The sequence below is a fragment of the Gopherus evgoodei genome, chromosome 8, assembly GCF_007399415.2.
Source record: "Gopherus evgoodei ecotype Sinaloan lineage chromosome 8, rGopEvg1_v1.p, whole genome shotgun sequence".
NCBI classification, from domain to species: Eukaryota; Metazoa; Chordata; order Testudines; family Testudinidae; genus Gopherus; species Gopherus evgoodei.
The window spans coordinates 70948470-70965957 of NC_044329.1; the positions used below are offsets into that span (position 1 = coordinate 70948470).

At 39.7% G+C, this 17488-nt stretch overlaps 1 protein-coding gene across 4 annotated transcripts in view; it reads right to left on the minus strand.

The window, feature by feature from the left end:
• Positions 1-3404: 3404 nt before the first annotated feature.
• NTNG1 (netrin G1) overlaps positions 3405-17488 on the minus strand; it is a 204641-nt gene continuing 190557 nt past the window's right edge. For all 4 annotated transcript variants that reach the window (XM_030573671.1, XM_030573670.1, XM_030573669.1 and 1 more), the window contains one exon: positions 3405-5363. In XM_030573671.1, the coding sequence (XP_030429531.1) occupies positions 5137-5363 (227 nt within the window). In that variant the 3' untranslated portion in view covers positions 3405-5136. The remainder of the gene's footprint in view (positions 5364-17488) is intronic.

The window sequence follows — 17488 nt, forward strand, 5'->3', positions numbered from 1 at the left end:
ATTCTTTTAAGCAAATGACCCTGTATGTGTCACCTTAATACAGAGAGACCATTTTTATGTATTTTTCTTTCTTTTTATATAAAGCTTTCTTTTTAAGACCTGTTGGAGTTTTCCTTTAGTGGGAAATTCCAGGGAATTGAGTCTGTACTCACCAGGGAATTGGTGGGAGGAAGAAGTCAGGGGAAACTCTGTGTGTGTTAGATTTACTAGCTTGATTTTGCATTTCCTCTGGGTGAAGAGGGAGATAATTCTGTTCTCCAGAACTGGGAATGGGGAGGGTGGAGTCCCTCTGTTTAGATTCACAGAGCTTGTGTCTGTGTATCTCTCCAGGAGTACCTGGAGGGGGGAAGGGAAAAGATTTATTTCCCTTTGTTGTGAGACTCAAGGGTTTGGGTCTTGGGGTCCCCAGGGAAGGGTTTCGGGGGGACCAGAGTGCCCCAAAACACTCTAATTTTTTGGGTGGTGGCAGCAGTACCAGGTCCAAGCTGGTAACTAAGCTTGGAGGTTTTCATGCTAACCCCCATATTTTGGAAGCTAAGGTCCAAATCTGGGACTAGGTTATATGACAACCCCCTACTGTTCTTAGTTCCTGGAGGAGCTGTGGTCACCCTCTCCCATGGAATTATGTAGAATCCCTGACCCACAATGATACATAAACTTCATACAGTAAGTTCTTGCAGAGATATTGTAGGAGATTGCAATATCTTCCCCTTAAAGAACTGGATGTAACTAATGTGTTTCACTGACATCCTAGGGAAACCCACTGACTTATTGCCTGGACAAGTTTGTTTCTGTGGATAGTGTTTGTCGTTACCTTTCATAATTTCACATTTCATCCTGGTCTGCAGGCACTTGAACCGTCTCTGGAAGTGATGCATTAGGGCTGGACAGAATGTGGTTGCTGCCTCTGTCAGCTTCTCTCTGGCCTTCTTCCTGGGAGTCAGCTCCAAGATTTCCTTTGCCTTTCTTTGCATATATCAAGTATCTAACCTGTCTTCAACTGTTCATAATCCATTCTCTCTGTCTCTCTCTTTTCTCTCTTCCTTTCCCTAAAAGATGGAGACTTTTCTTTTTGCTTTTCCCTTCCATGGTACGTGCTTTCACTGCTGTTGAGACTTAGGTAATTCACTTAGTCATAGATCCCACACATGCTGACACCCTATATGTCACAGTTCAGGGCAGTGGCACCTATATTCTCCCCTTTATGGTTCCTTGAGGGCGCCAACTCTAGGCTCCTTAGCCATCACCTCTTTTGGGTAGAGACCTGCATCCAGGGTTTTTCCAGGCTGCATAGTTCCCTGTCTGCAGTGTGGTATTCCCACCAACCCAGACTGGCTAAACAGTCCAACATTTGTGCTTTGCTTTGTCTGCGAAGTCTTACAACAATTAATTGCTGACAGTTATGAGTTACCATACAGCCCTTTATAAGCAAGCACATTTATTCTGATGGTGAAAGCATTACGGAGAAAACATACAAAATAATAAAAGTTCCTGTACGCATGCTAAAAGCTTATCTCAGTGGTTCCCAACTTTTATCGTCTGGTGGGCGCCAGACGACGAGCCATGGAGAACCGTGGTGGTGGATGAGCATCTGCCCAAATTCCGCCAAGCGGCAACATCAATAGGTGTCACTGCCAAAATGCTTCCGACAAGGTGCGTCATCCAGAGGCATTGCTGCTGAAATACCACCGAAAACCGGTGGCATTTCAGTGGCAATGCCTCTAGATGACGCAGCTTGTCGGCGGCATTTCGGCGGATGCTCATCCACCAGCCAGTACACGGGCGCATTTAGATGCCCCAGTGGGTGCCATGGGCCCATAGGCACCACATTGGGGACCCCTGGCTTATCTGATGTCACCCATCAGTCTTATGCGACCTTAGTAGGCCAAAGTCCTTCCCATCCTTCCCAGGAAGAATTGGGGTATCCTTTGGACAGAATGTATGGTCCAGTTACTAGACAGAAAGAAGGCCCTGAGTCAGTGTAAACTCAGATTCTTTACCCAAAAGTCCTTTACCCCAAAGTCCCCCACACACTGTTGTTAGCTTCTGGAGGAGCTGTGGTTCTCCCTCCCCCATGGAATTATACAGAATCCCTGGCCCACAATGATACTTCTTAATAGAGCAAGTTCTCTCACAGATATTGCAGGAAGTTGCCATCTCTGTCACAGTGACTACTTGTGATCACTGAAAGATCCCATGGCAATTTCAGCAAGATGTCTGTTGTTCTGACCAATTTTCAATGTGGGAAATACACTCTGCCTCCCTAAATTCCTCTTTGACTTCAATGGAAACTGAGTTAAACCAATACAGAGCAGTGTAGAAATCTCATTGTGTGTATGTGCATTATATAATTATTCATATACTCTGAATATTATAGCAGAACTCACGTTCAAAAATCTTCAGGTACTGCAGTTCCTGTATGTGTACAATGGCAAAACTAATGAGATTTGATGAAAATGATGATTGAAGAGAAAATTCACTTTCCATTGGCTATGTACCTAAAATTGATGTTTTATTAAAAGCAGGCTGACCCATGTGGTGAAATGCAGAAAATGCTATATAAATATATGGAAAGCTGCATATTCCACATAGTTTTAGATGATCATACCTTCATGAAATTGAAATGCAGATGAGCTGATTAAGATCTGATATTCATTATACTTCAGTATTGTCTGGCAGAGTTCTGTATAATCAGACATGCACAACATGCTTCCTGAGCACTTTCACAAAGCCTTGACCGTATAATGACAGTTAAAGTGCATCTTTTCCAATAATTACATGGTCTGCATTCGGTCTGGGCTAATAAACTTCAAGACAACTTAAATTCCACATTTTAATATTAGAAATCCATTTAATTATAAGTAAGCTTTGGATCTGTATGTCACCTATATTTGCATTTATATTCCTCAGTGACTGTGCAATATAATTTTCTGTTTATTGTCTTGAGTATGCGTCTAATATAAATCTACAATTTCACGTAAGCAGTGCTGGCACACAGCCAAACCTTTCATTTATCTCATCCTTGTTTTGTAAACTAAAAGAGACTGCTGGTGTGATTAGCAAACATTCCATAGGCGGGGCTGAGGTGGTAGCTTGAACAAATACTACCTGTTTATCTGTATTGTCAATCTCCAGATGAGTTTTTCTAGAAACAAAAACTGTTAAAATATGCTGTTCCCTCATGTAATATTCCTACAAGGTATCTGCCAGCAATGGGCGTTTTCCCCTTTGGAGGTGGAGAGGCTATCAAATAAGGTAATTTTCAAATTCACAGTCTATTCACCACAGGGGAGTAAGTAGCCAAGTAGAATCTATTGCCCTTAGGATTTTTGCCTGTGCTGATAAATTGTTTTCCATTCTAGGCTATCATATTGGTAAAATATTTACATTATGTCTGATGAAAATCTGCTAGGAAATGAATCCACACAGTGTTGCTGCCTTTTGATTTTCCTTGTCTCTGAAACATTGCCGCGGTTTTTGGTTTATTTGTACTTTTCTTTCTATCCCTTGCAGTCACACTCAGTAATTGGCCTAATAAAAGGTAGAAACAAGAATTTATTACACCTTGAGCAATACTTAAAACAAACTTTTATTTGCTGGAACAGCACTTTTTATCTACTTGCTGCTGTATATTTTGACACTCCCTCTAAAGACTAAATCTGACTTTATTAAAAGTTGAATCACTGCACTTTTTTTTCTGTGTGTAGGGGGTTGTCACTGCTTTTGCAGTTTCTGAGGCAGACTAATATTTCTATATAAACAAACATTTCATTTTAATGAAGCTTCAGGAGACGCATTTAAGCAGGGGCTATATCGACTTCATTACTGTCAATCCACAAAAGTTGCATGATTTAAAGAAAATATTCTTTAATACTTTTGTAAATTAGCCTTGGAATAATTCTGGCGATGACTAGAATGAATACAGATTTAGTGTTTTTATAACATTTTCCTCAAACAAAAGGTATCTTTTTATTCAGAGTGGTTTGATAGAGAAGAAAACATGTTAGTCAGACTTCATTGTGAACTAAATTCTGACACTGAATTTGTATTTCATCCATATAGCCAGATGGTAAAATGATGAAGGAAAATAATTTAAAAAAATTGTCTTAAGAAATTGCAATACAAATTCCTGAAATTGTTTATGCAGGAATTTTTATTTTTTTATCTTCCAGTGTTAAAGCAACAAGAAAACATTTAGAATGTCCTTTGGTGGAATCTTATTACACTTGTTATATATGTAAACTGATATTCTTTGATGCCAGCACGTTGCCCATACAGAGAAATCTCTGCACAATTAAATGAAAGGATAAAAGAAAAAAAAGATTAAATAAAAAGTAATATTTTTCTTATCCGATTAGAATTAAATACATTAATAAATTGTCTGGTAACACAAATTGTCAATAATACAAAAAATCTACATTGTACATTATTTCAAGAAAAATAACTTCATTTGAATACAAAAGGATAAATACACTTTTTGTCCTATAGCCACTCTTGTACACTAGATGAACACAGCATCATACTGATGCGGTGCTGCTAAAATATACAAGGATATGACTGTCTTGAGTTTTATTGAGGGGGGGCTGTTACACATGTGCATCACTAATATCAGACAAAGAAACCTTTCAACCAACAAGGGTTACAGAGCAACGTTCACTAAAGCACAGGTTGGAAGGGATTTAGGGACTGAAGCAGGCCAATATGGCAGCTTTAACAGATTTCCTTATACCCACAATGCACTGACAGCAAAGAATGCCTCTATTTGGTTGGTCCACACACTGGGCAGAGGTACAGTAGCGCACCATATCGAAGTGGCAAATGTTTATAATTTTCCATTTTGGGGGCTTGTCAAAGCCTTTTCAATCCTGTGTACTCTTTGCAGCTGGCATTGTTGTTTGTAGTAATAGGCTTGGCAGCTGCCAACTTGTCTTGAGTCAGAAATTAAGTCTCTTGACTCCGAGTGCTGTTCACAATTGATTAATATGGCTTAGTTCAGTTGGGCCTTCTTAGTTTATACGTAGTTTTATTCTTTTTCTTAAAATTTTAGTAGCAAATGGTTGGGTTTTGTTTTGTTTTTTTTCTGTGGCACATTCCTTCTGAAGCAGTCTGCACATGATGCCATCAACCAGACGGAGCCTAGAATACGAGAAGCCCTGTTACTCCTAGTAGAGCAGTAAGCGGTAATAGAGGGCCATGTAATACTGCCACGTTGCCGGAGTTTTGGCTGCAACCTCCTGGATCCCTTTCACACTTCAGTTTTTCACACAAAATGCCAGTGTAGGCTGGAGGGCACTGGCATCGCATGTTTTTGAGGCATGTTCCTCCATTCTGGCATTGCAGTAGTTCCTTGTCACATACATTTGCTACAGAACAAGGGGAAAGATAGAAGAAGAGCAGAATAAGCTTAAGTTCATTTGTTACAGAAAGCTTTGAACGTACATTTTTTTCTCCCTAGAGATGTAAATAGATATGTGATTCCAGCTTCCCAACAACTGCAGTTTACAATTTTATCATTTAGCTATTTTCCCATACCTTTTTTTTGCTTTAATCTTAGAGAATATGATCTTCTATTTCAGATACCTGAATACTCAGTTACTTAATATTTACTGTTTGTCAGTGTCTTTATTATTATTGAACTGGAATGCTTGGTGAGTGCCTTATTTGAAAGGACAATGTGTATGCTAGCATCACAGAGCTCTTGAAAAACATTAATGGCAATTAAAAATGCAACACAATGAGGTGAAATGAATAGAACTGTATGAGAAATCTGTCCCTGATACTGAGTGACTTTTATGTATTAACTTTCTGGAAGATAAACAAAAAGCAGTAGAGGATACGGCATGGGAAAGGCAGCATGCTCTATGGGTGTTAAATGATGTTAGTTTAAATTCACACACCATGTCAATGTGAGAACAGAGAGAAAGGGCACCATTTTCATCACAGGCCTACGTATTTCTTCTTAATTGTGTATGGTGCTTGGGTACCAGGGTGAGACACAATTTAGAAATACTGAAGATAGGGAGAAAGGGTCATTAGGCTTTTGCTTTCCATTCATTAAACAAAACTGGATTGAAACATTCTCCTATAAAGGCGTGTACATGCATACCGTGTTGTCTCACTGTAAATTCTGGATTATGTTATAGAGCAGAATATGCTATAAATTATATTCCCATTTTAATGGAATATGTTCATAGATTCAAAAGCCAGAAGGGACCATTGTGATCGTCAAGTCTGACCTCCTTTATAATACAGACCATAGAGCTTCCTCCAAATAATCTTTGTTTATTTTAGTTTTACTTTAAGAAGGACAAAGGGACTGACCCTGCACTCCTAATTTGGGCAGAATTCCCATGCAATCATTAGGAATTAAATAAAGAAAAACATAATTGGATCTAGTGTAAGGCCTCCAGGATTTGGAACAATATTACATATTGCTTAAGCACGTAACATCCAGAGAACACCCTAAAGGAGGCAAAGTAGAACAAGAAATTATTCCCAGTCTTTCCATTGTGAGATATGCTAATTGTTCTTTACATTCATAGATTTATAAATGCTTCGCTTTTTTTAATGTATAAATACCATGAAAGCTAAAATCCAAACAGGTGGCCCAAATTCTCAAATGTTGTTTGGTAAAGCTCTACAGAGCTTTACAAAGGCTGTATGCTGATTTACATCAGCTTTACGAATGTCTGGCCCAAAGTGTTTCTAAAAATGGCTTTGATTTGTGAAAAACAAAGTTATGTTTTATCTGCCCCCCTCTTAACACCATCCCCTTGAACTAAAACAACAAATAAGTCCAGCCATCCCAAACATCATGAGTTGTTTTCACCCTTAAATGTCCTTTCCCACATATATGAACTGAACTAGAAAGTGGATATAAATGAGTCAAATAATGATGTTGATGTGCTTCCTCCCCAGCATGTAATATGAAAATAACCAAAAGGCAACATCTACCCAAGTTTCGCACTTAACACCTTTCTCAATTATTCTTTCTTTTTGACCAATTAATATAACATTGAAAAGCATCCACAGTTTTTGTTCAGAAAGTGTCTCAACTGATTATCAAAGTTCAACTAATGCAGTATATTCAGGATATCATGAAGAGGAAGAGTATGTCTGCATTTCAGTGTTCTTTAGTATAGTACATTTGGCTATTTTTACATGATGAATATAAACTAACTGAATAATAATAAAGTAAATTTGATGAGACTTACAGTGTGGGATAATACTGCATACAATGGTACCAAATCCAGAATGGTAAACTAAAGTTTTCCATATTCAAAGTAAAATTTGGTTGTCTGTTATAATGAAGACCAAGACTATTTATATATAATCATACAATTTAGGTAGTATTAACTTAATCATAGCAATAGTAAAGATCAAATACAAAATACTGTCTTATTTAAAGATAAAGTTGGTGGGCTTTGCTTATTCTAATGTAACAAGCCTGTAATGTTTTCTTTGATGAGGGCAATAGTGGTGGTGAAATATCAATAAATAAAGTGAGATACACCTATCTCATAGAACTGGAAGGGACCTTGATGGGTCATTAAGTCCAGTCCCCTGCCTTTACTAGCAGGGCCAAGTACTGTCCCTGACAGTTTCATCCCGGCGCCCCCAGAATTGAACTCTCAACCCTGGGTTTAGCAGGCCAATGCTCAAACCAGTGAGCTATTCCCTCCTGCCATCTTGATTAATTGAGTAGAAATCAATAGTTAATTAAATACTCTTTTTAAATAGATGAGATCTTTTTTCTTAATGTTTTGTTTTGAATCCAAATTAGATATATACCAAAGTTTGCCTTTTCCAAGTAGCCAATTAAACAAGTTTATTCACCAGTACATTTTCTATTTAAAATTTTTGTTTTTGACAGACACACTGATTTTATCCCTAGTTTTCTGGGTGTGAATTATTGTGGTAGCATTCCACAATACATTCACTGCTAACTCCACCTGATCTACAGACACAATAAAGCACTTAGAAATCTAACTGCTATAAAATACCCCCACAATAATTTGCACCTACAAAATTGCAGATGCAACATCACACAGGATGCTTTTCAAAATTAGGCCCAATATCTTTCATAATATCTGACGTTTTCTTAAGTCATAAAAAGAACTGCTGCATAAAAAGTTTCAACATCAATGCTTTTTTGTGTATTCACAAAAACCACATACAAAGGCTAATGAAAGAAGACAAAGGCATAGTTTAATGGCTTGAGCAAAGTACTAGATGTTAGTAATTCTGAGTTTCTAATCCTTATAATGTCAGTGACTTCTCTTATGAACTTGGCAAGTCATTTAATTTCTTTCTTAATTTTCTCATTTACATAGATAATAATTAGGATTGTTTTGGAGGATGGGAGCAAACAGTTGTGAAAGTTTTCATGAAATTTCTAGTTTCTAATAATTTTATATTTGTTGTAATTTTCCAATCAGTTCTAATATCCTAACGTACATTATAGCAATGTTGGAAGGAAAGATGCATTGTTTGCAAATGGCTTTGAAAATGACAAGCCCTATCTACATTCAAATTGCCGTTATTTATGTTGCTACTATTTTATTGACTTAAGACCTGCATTAACTTCAAATAATGTTTCCAGCACATAAGTAGCACAAAACTATGTATCTGTACTTGAACTGGGACCAGAGTTGCTCGCTTAACTAAGCTACTCAGTTTGCTGCAAAGACCAAGAGAAGGGCTGATACGTTAGTTATAGTTAGATTGGAAAATCTCTTAATTTTTTTTCCTGCTACGTTTTAAATGTTAAATGCAATATTTTGCCAGGAGTGTTTACCCTGATACTTGTATTATTATGTATTTGCTCCCTATCAAACAAATCCAATGACAAACAATAATAAAAATTTAACATCCCCCTTCCAACACTGTGAAACGAACAAGGCTCTATTTGTTCTTGTTTCTATTAAAGAAATGTCAAGGTGGAAACAATTGTATGTATTAGGCTAGGAATAAGATCCACAAAGTACCCATCCAGCTACTTTAAATTAGTGGTGGTTATTTTCAGAGTTTGTGGTACCATCTTTTGCTTCCATTTATTGACACCATTCAGATAAGCCATGCCTTAGTAAGAGGTCTGCTGTCTCTCCTGTGGTGAGAAAAGGACTATATGTAATGTCTTGAAAGATTAGCTATTTGCTTTTGGTGTTGGAGGTATGTGTGAAAAATAAATAAATAAATAAATGAGTCATTGTAGGCAGTTTCGATACAGTAGAAGTTCAGTTAGGGACACATGGGGAATGGAGGTTGTTCATAACTCTGAAATGTTTGTAACTCTGAGCAAGCCATTATGGGATGCTCCTCAGGGTGGACTGCTTGGCTGTCTGGTGAGTTGGGGTGGGGACAGGCAGCCAGGGCTGCCCAGAGGGGAGGGCAAGTGGGGCAATTTGCCCTGGGCCCCGTAGGGGCCCCATAAGCCCTGGCCTGGTGGTGGTCCAGGTCTTTGGCGGCATTTCGGTGGCCGGGGGCCCTTCAGTGCTGCTGAAGATGCAGACCGAATGAAGGGCCCCCGCCACCAAAATGCACCGCAAGCCCTGGCCCAGTGGCGGTCTGGGTCTTTGGTGGCATTTCGGCGGTGGGGAACCCTTCAGTGCTGCCGAAGACGTGGAGCAACTGAAGGGCCCCCACAGCAGAAATGCTGCCAAAGACCTGAACAGCCACCGGGTGAGTACAAGGGCTGCAGCTCCCCCACTTTGCCCCAGACCCTCTGAATCCTCGGGTGGCCCTGCAGGCAGCTGGTTCTAGCCCCATCTGCAAGGGTGATGAATGAGGCACCCTGGGGCATTGCAGTGTCAGTGGGTGCGGGTTGCGGGGTGCAGGCTGTGGCCCTTTAAAACTGAGCTGCTTCTCCCGAGCACAGCATGCAGGTAGGGGCTCGGCTCCAGCGCCAGCAGTTTATACTCCAGGCCAGGTTTCAGTAGCAGCTTGGGAAATTTCTCTCCCAGGCTCTGAACTTGCAAGCTTGTCCCCTTCCCAAACAGGGGGAAGGGAGAGGGGAAAAGAAGGTGGCGAGTAGGGGGTGTTTGTGGGGACAGGCAGTCCAGATGTACCTATCTTTAAGATGCAATACAGGCACAATACAGTATAGTGTTTGGGTTTTTTCTTTTGGTCTCACTGTAATTACTTTAAAAAAAAATCATCTTCAGAAAACAACCTCCAAAAGGCAAATAGGTTTGTTTTTCTCTGTCTCCCCACGTCTCCCTTCTCCCTCCCTCCCCAAAAAGCAAGCTTGTTTTCCACCACAGAGCAAATGCTCTCACGATGTAAGAGAAGAAAAGGGCCTTTTTTCTCTGCAGGACCATTTATGGGATCATATACTGCTAGTCTATCCATCCTAAGGCACAAGCGTCTAGTCTAATATGTAACAAGGAAAGAGATGGGCAGAGCAGAATGGATTCTAGGGGGAGGAGTATTGGATGTGTGGTGTGCTTTTGCTCATCCTACATGGGATTTTGTGCCCAGTGAATCCACACAATACAGAAGTCCACTTGTCAACTCCCTATCCCATCCTGAATTGGAGAAGAAGGGAAGTTTTATGGTTAAAGCCCTGGACTGACTCTTCGGAGATATGGGTACAATTTCTGGCTCTACTACAGATGCCCTGCAAGATCTTGGACAAGTCACTCCACATTTATGCATCTCAGTTACTCATCTATACAATGGGGATAATACTCTTTTGTTGTTGTTGTCTGCTTTGTCTATTTACATGGTACATTCTTCAGGTGAGGGATTCTTACCTGATATGTATATATAGTGCCTAGCAAAATGGGGCACCAATCTCAATTGGTGCCTCTAATCACTACTGTAATACAAATAAATAATAACCCTTCACATAGGAACTGTGAAGATCTATGCAGGAGATCTCTGCAGCATTCAGGGGTATTGATTACTTCCTCTCACCAGGGTGTCCAAGGTTCCTGAGGAAATGGCCTGCATATTTAAAGCTGCCTTTGGTGTCTCAGAAATTAGTATTTTGCTGTGGTGTTATAGCTGTGTTGGTCCCAAGATATTAGACAGACAAAGTGGGTGAGATCTGAAGAAAAGCTCTGTGGAGCTCAAAAAGCTTGTCTCTTTCATCAACAGAAATTGGCCCAATAAAAGATGCCACCTCACCCACCTCGTGTCAGCAATTAGTATGTAGACTACAGTCTTCTGATTATGCTATTCTCAGATCACTGCACTAGATGGACGAAAGCCACCTGCAAAATTGGACAAAGTTTGCAAGCTTTTCCAACCTAGGGAAAAGACACTGCAGTTAACTCAGAGGATTAATTCTCTAAGTTAAAACTAGGCATCTTTCACAAAGTGATCATTAATAAAATATTGAAAAAGTTTGTAGGTTAAGACCTCCATAAATACTGAAAAAATGATTTTTGTGAATATTTCACACAATTTAGTTGGACACTTAATCAAACATATGGATTTTGCATTATTGTTAATTATCAGCAGAGAATAATTGATAACTTTTCATGCATTCATACTGTATTCTTAAATATTCACATATGAATAATGCATGGAGGAATTTCTCAGTTTGTTTAAAGTTTAACTTTCAGGCATTTGCAATTAAAAAAAACAAATAGATTTTATCAGGACTGCTGTTAGCTGATGTTACTACAACTCAGAGGAAAATTATATACAAAATTACTTTGTTTCTTTCAAGTGGGGACTTCAGGATCCAATTATAAGTTCTTTGTACCCCTACATCCTGTCTGAAGGTCAGTTCAAGGAAGAAAATGTGTTCCCCTCCTTTTTCTGGGGCACTTTCTTCTACTTTTGCTATATGCAGCTTACTTAAAATAGCATTATAATGCCAAAAAGGATGGCAGGTGGGTCAGAAACGTAGATATGAGAGAGAACAGTCAGTTTTTCAAAAGGAAAATGAAGGTGATAACAAGGTTTGAGTCAGGAAAAAGGGGAGTTGCCTCTCCTCATCCAAAACTAGGACAATCTTCACATTTTGTGTGTGTGTGCTAGAAACATTAAAAGGACCATTAAATGATAGAGTAAAAAGGTTATGGAAAGCAAACTTTTGATAAAATAGAGCTAGTGTCTCATTTTTTTTTCTCTTCCCTTTGTTCTTTCTATATCCTGATTCATCTTTAGGTCTCTGCAGTTTTTCCTTATATTTTTTAGAATTTTTCATCCTTTTAAAATTTTTCAGTTCTCATTTTCTCTACAGCCCCTCCCCCCCTTCCTACAAGATAATTTTCTTTTCTGATCTGTCTCTTGCCTATTTGTATTTTTTTCAGTATCTTCTCTCACTCTCTGTCCCCTGTCTATTACAGCATTCCTTCCACAATCCCTTCCCATTGCAACCTCCCTAAATTATTTCTCCACCCAGAGGTTAGTCCCCTCTTCTTCATGCTCCCCTTACAGTTTTTTGGGAGCTGGAGTGCAGGTATTGTTTATCCTATAAATGCACGTGATGAGTGAGTCGTAGAGGGTAAAAGCATGACAGAGTAAATATATGAGTATCACCTTTCAAGAGTGGATGGATTGACAGCCCTGACTATACTGTAGGACCTATCTTGGTCAGCTTTAATGGTTTTGACTTCAATAGGCTACGGATCAGGCCCTGTGAATGGTGAGTTAGCAACACCATTCCTCAACAGTCCAAGTATGAAATCCTGGATCCACTGGAAGTTTGCAACTGACTTCACTTGGTCTAGGATTTTATGCCTGGTGCATATTTTGACAGCATGCATATCCACTGGGCTGGGAAAGTCCCACTTGCAAGGTTGTGCACATCTGTCCCATGTTCACTGGTTGAGAATGATATTTAACATCATCTTTGCAGAAATCTAAATAGTTTAGTTTAAGATACGTTGTCAGTATGCTGATATACTTACCTGTGTGCATCCGTCCAGACTGATTGTTCTGTTAAACCATATCAAGTGGAAGAGGAACAGTTACAGTGGAACTCAGATTTAAGTAAAGGTGTTCACAGATGGCTTCAGAATGTGTGTGTGTTTATCCACATATAGAAAGAGCAGTTGGCTCTTGTGTGGAACTGCAGATAGCACATTTACACGCAGTGAAAAAATTAGGGACATTCATTTCACTTTGGCATAACAATATCACTGTATCAAAGCGCAATATAAGAGGTTTAACTTTACTGCCAAATGCAGATCAGTGAGTAACTTGAGGTACTGTAAAGGCTCTGCTACAAGCATTCTTCTATAAAAATGTGTTCACTTAAGTCAATAAATTGGTGGTGTGGGAATATGGAGAAAGGAGAAATCTGAAACTCTGTCTCTCTCTATTATAAACATTCTCTTTCTCAATCTCTCTCTCTCACACACACATGCACACACACACACACATTCATTCAGGTGAGCCTCTGCAGGCATGGGGCAGAAGCAGAATTTATCCATAAATGATCAAATTGATACTAGTTTAATAGGGCCATGAGAAATACCATGAGAAAGCCAGGAGGGCTTTGGCTTTCTCGACCACGGGATGTTATTCGAGGAAGGACTGCTAGGCAGAGATGGTGTTCACCTTTTGAGGAGAGGAAAGACCCTATTTGCACACAGACTCGCTAACCTAGTGAGGAGGGCTTTAAACTAGGTTCGACGGGGACAGGTGAGCAAAGCCCACAGGTAAGTGGGGAACATGAATACCTGGAAGATGGGTCAGAAACAAGAGGGAGCATGGGCTATAATGGCAGAGAGAAAGGAGGATCAGGGCAAAACTGGGAGGCAAGATCAAACCAGTATCTTAGATGCCTATATACGAATGCGAGAAGTATGGGTAATAAGCAGGAAGAACTGGAAGTGCTAATAAATAAATACAACTATGACATTGTTGGCATCACTGAAACTTGGTGGGATAATACACATGATTGGAATGTTGGTGTGGATGGGTATAGTTTGCTCAGGAAGGATAGACAGGGGAAAAAGGGAGGAGGTGTTGCCTTATATATTAAAAATGTACACACTTGGACTGAGGTGGAGATGGACATAGGAGACGGAAGTGTTGAGAGTCTCTGGGTTAGGCTAAAAGGGGTAAAAAACACGGGTGATGTCGTGCTGGGAGTCTACTACAGGCCACCTAATCAGGTGGAAGAGGTGGATGAGGCTTTTTTTAAACAACTAATAAAATCATCCAAAGCCCAAGATTTGGTGGTGATGGGGGACTTCAACTATCCAGATATATGTTGGGAAAATAACACCGTGGGGCACAGACTATCCAATAAGTTCCTGGACTGCATTGCAGACAACTTTTTATTTCAGAAGGTTGAAAAAACTACTAGGGGGGAAGCTGTTCTAGACTTGATTTTAACAAATAGGGAGGAACTCGTTGAGAATTTGAAAGTAGAAGGAAGCTTGGGTGAAAGTGATCATGAAATCATAGAGTTTGCAATTCTAAGGAAGGGTAGAAGGGAGTACAGCAAAATAGAGACAATGGATTTCAGGAAGGCGGATTTTGGTAAGCTCAGAGAGCTGATAGGTAAGGTCCCATGGGAATCAAGACTGAGGAGAAAAACAACTGAGGAGATTTGGCAGTTTTTCAAAGGGACACTATTAAGGGCCCAAAAGAAAGCTATTCCGATGGGCAGGAAAGATAGAAAATGTGGCAAAAGACCACCGTGGCTTAACCACAAGATCTTGCATGACCTACAAAATAAAAAGGTGTCATATAAAAAATGGAAACTAGGTCAGATTACAAAGGATGAATATAGGCAAACAACACAGGAATGCAGAGGCAAGATTAGAAAGGCAAAGGCACAAAATGAGCTCAAACTAGCTATGGGAATAAAGAGAAACAAGAAGACTTTTTATCAATACATTAGAAGCAAGAGGAAGACCAAGGACAGGGTAGGCTCATTGCTCAGTGAGGAGGGAGAAACAGTAACAGGAAACTCGGAAATGGCAGAGATGCTTAATGACTTCTTTGTTTCGGTCTTCACTAAGAAGTCTGAAGGAATGTCTAACATAGTGAATGCTTATGGGAAGGGGGTAGGTTTAGAAGATAAAATAAAAAAAGAGCAAGTTAAAAATCACTTAGAAAAGTTAGATGCCTGCAAGTCACCAGGGCCTGATGAAATGCATCCTAGAATACTCAAGGGGTTAATAGAGGAGGTATCTAAGCCTCTAACTATTATCTTTGGAAAGTCATGGGAGACGAGAGAGATTCCAGAAGACTGGAAAAGGGCAAATATAGTGCCCATCTATAAAAAGGGAAATAAAAACAACCCAGGAAACTACAGATCAGTTAGTTTAACTTCTGTGCCAGGGAACATAATGGAGCAAGTAATTAAAGAAATCATCTGCAAACACTTGGAAGGTGGTAAGGTGATAGGGAATAGCCAGCATGGATTTGTAAAGAACAAATCATGTCAAACCAATCTGATAGCTTTCTTTGATAGGATAATGAGTCTTGTGGATAAGGGAGAAGCGGTGGATGTGGTATACCTAGACTTTAGTAAGGCATTTGATACGGTCTCGCATGATATCCTTATCGATAAACTAGGCAAATACAATTTAGATGGGGCTACTATAAGGTAGGTGCATAACTGGCTGGATAACCGTACTCAGGGAGTAGTTATTAATGGCTCCCAATCCTGCTGGAAAGGTATAACAAGTGGGGTTCTGCAGGGGTCTGTTTTGGGACCGGCTCTGTTCAATATCTTCATCAACGATTTAGATGTTGGCATAGAAAGTACGCTTATTAAGTTTGCGGACGATACCAAACTGGGAGGGATTGCAACTGCTTTGGAGGACAGGGTCAAAATTCAAAATGATCTGGACAAATTGGAGAAATGGTCTGAGGTAAACCGGATGAAGTTCAATAAAGACAAATGCAAAGTGCTCCACTTAGGAAGGAACAATCAGTTTCACACATACAGAATGGGAAGAGACTATCTAGGAAGGAGTATGGCAGAAAGAGATGTAGGGGTCATAGTGGACCACAAGCTAAATATGAGTCAACAGTGTGATACTGTTGCAAAAAAAGCAAACTTGATTCTGGGATGCATTAATAGGTGTGTTGTAAATAAGACATGAGAAGTCATTCTTCCGCTCTACTCTGCGCTGGTTAGGCCTCAACTGGAGTATTGTGTCCAGTTCTGGGCACCGCATTTCAAGAAAGATGTGGAGAAATTGGAGAGGGTCCAGAGAAGAGCAACAAGAATAATTAAAGGTCTTGTGAACATGACCTATGAAGGAAGGCTGAAAGAATTGGGTTTATTTAGTTTGGAAAAGAGAAGACTGAGAGCGGACATGATATCAGTTTTCAGGTATCTAAAAGGGTGTCATCAGGAGGAGGGAGAAAACTTGTTCACCTTAGTCTCTAAGGATAGAACAAGAAACAATGGGCTTAAACTGCAGCAAGGGAGATTTAGGTTGGACATTAGGAAAAAGTTCCTAACTGTCAGGGTAGTTAAACACTGCAATAAATTGCCTAGGGAGGTTGTGGAATCTCCATCTCTGGAGATATTTAAGAGTAGGTTAGATAAATGTCTATCAGGGATGGTCTAGACAGTATTTGGTCCTGCCATGAGGGCAGGGGACTGGACTCGATGACCTCTCGAGGTCCCTTCCAGTCCTAGAGTCTATGAAACTATAAGATTTAGCTAAAAGGTTTTAATTTTTTCCCAGCAAATCACATATTAAGACATACATTTAAAAACTTACCAAATTATTGTAGATAACTTAGTATGATTACCTTGGTTTCTGTAATATTTCCTAGGTGTTCTGTCAGGGCTGGCTCCAGGGGTTTTGCCGCTCCAGGCAGCCCAAAAGGAAAAAAAAAAAAGCCGCGATTGCGATCTGTGGCAATTCAGCGGGAGGTCCTTCGCTCTGAGCGGGAGTGAGGGACCCTCTGCCAAATTGCTGCCGAATACCTAAAAGTGCTTCCCCGCTCCAGAGTGGCCGCCTCAAGCACCTGCTTGATAAGGACTTTAAGGATTTTATAAAATAGGAAAAAAACAAAACTATAACTTGGCTCTAGTTTTGGATTGTGGTTTTTTATATTTTAATTTTTCTGATGCCGTGTGTGTGTGTGTGTGTGTATAATTGAGAATAGTAATTCTAAATGTTGATTAGTCTTTCTTAGGAGGTTTAAGCAGAGATAAAATATGAAGACTAGCTACTGCTCTTGCTCAACAGTAACTATTCATAATTATATATATTTGTAATGACACTAATTCACCATTTTTGCTGCAGTGGGCATATCATTAAAACTCCCTTATGACAATGTCAAATCAAGTCAAGGTAGGTGATTTGATAAGATGAAAACAAAACCATTTCTGTGCAAATCTATCAAGGCAGCATTCCAGAGTCAAGACAGAAATAATCAGTGTTCATAAGTGGAAGCCTATGGAGACAATCTTATATCATCAAGATAATGGTCATAAGATGACAAACTGTAGAAGGTGGTCTCCGGTGCAAATATGAAACAATGTCCTGACTAATTACATTGCATTAGAAACAAATCTGGGAAAATGAATACTAATTACATGAGAGTG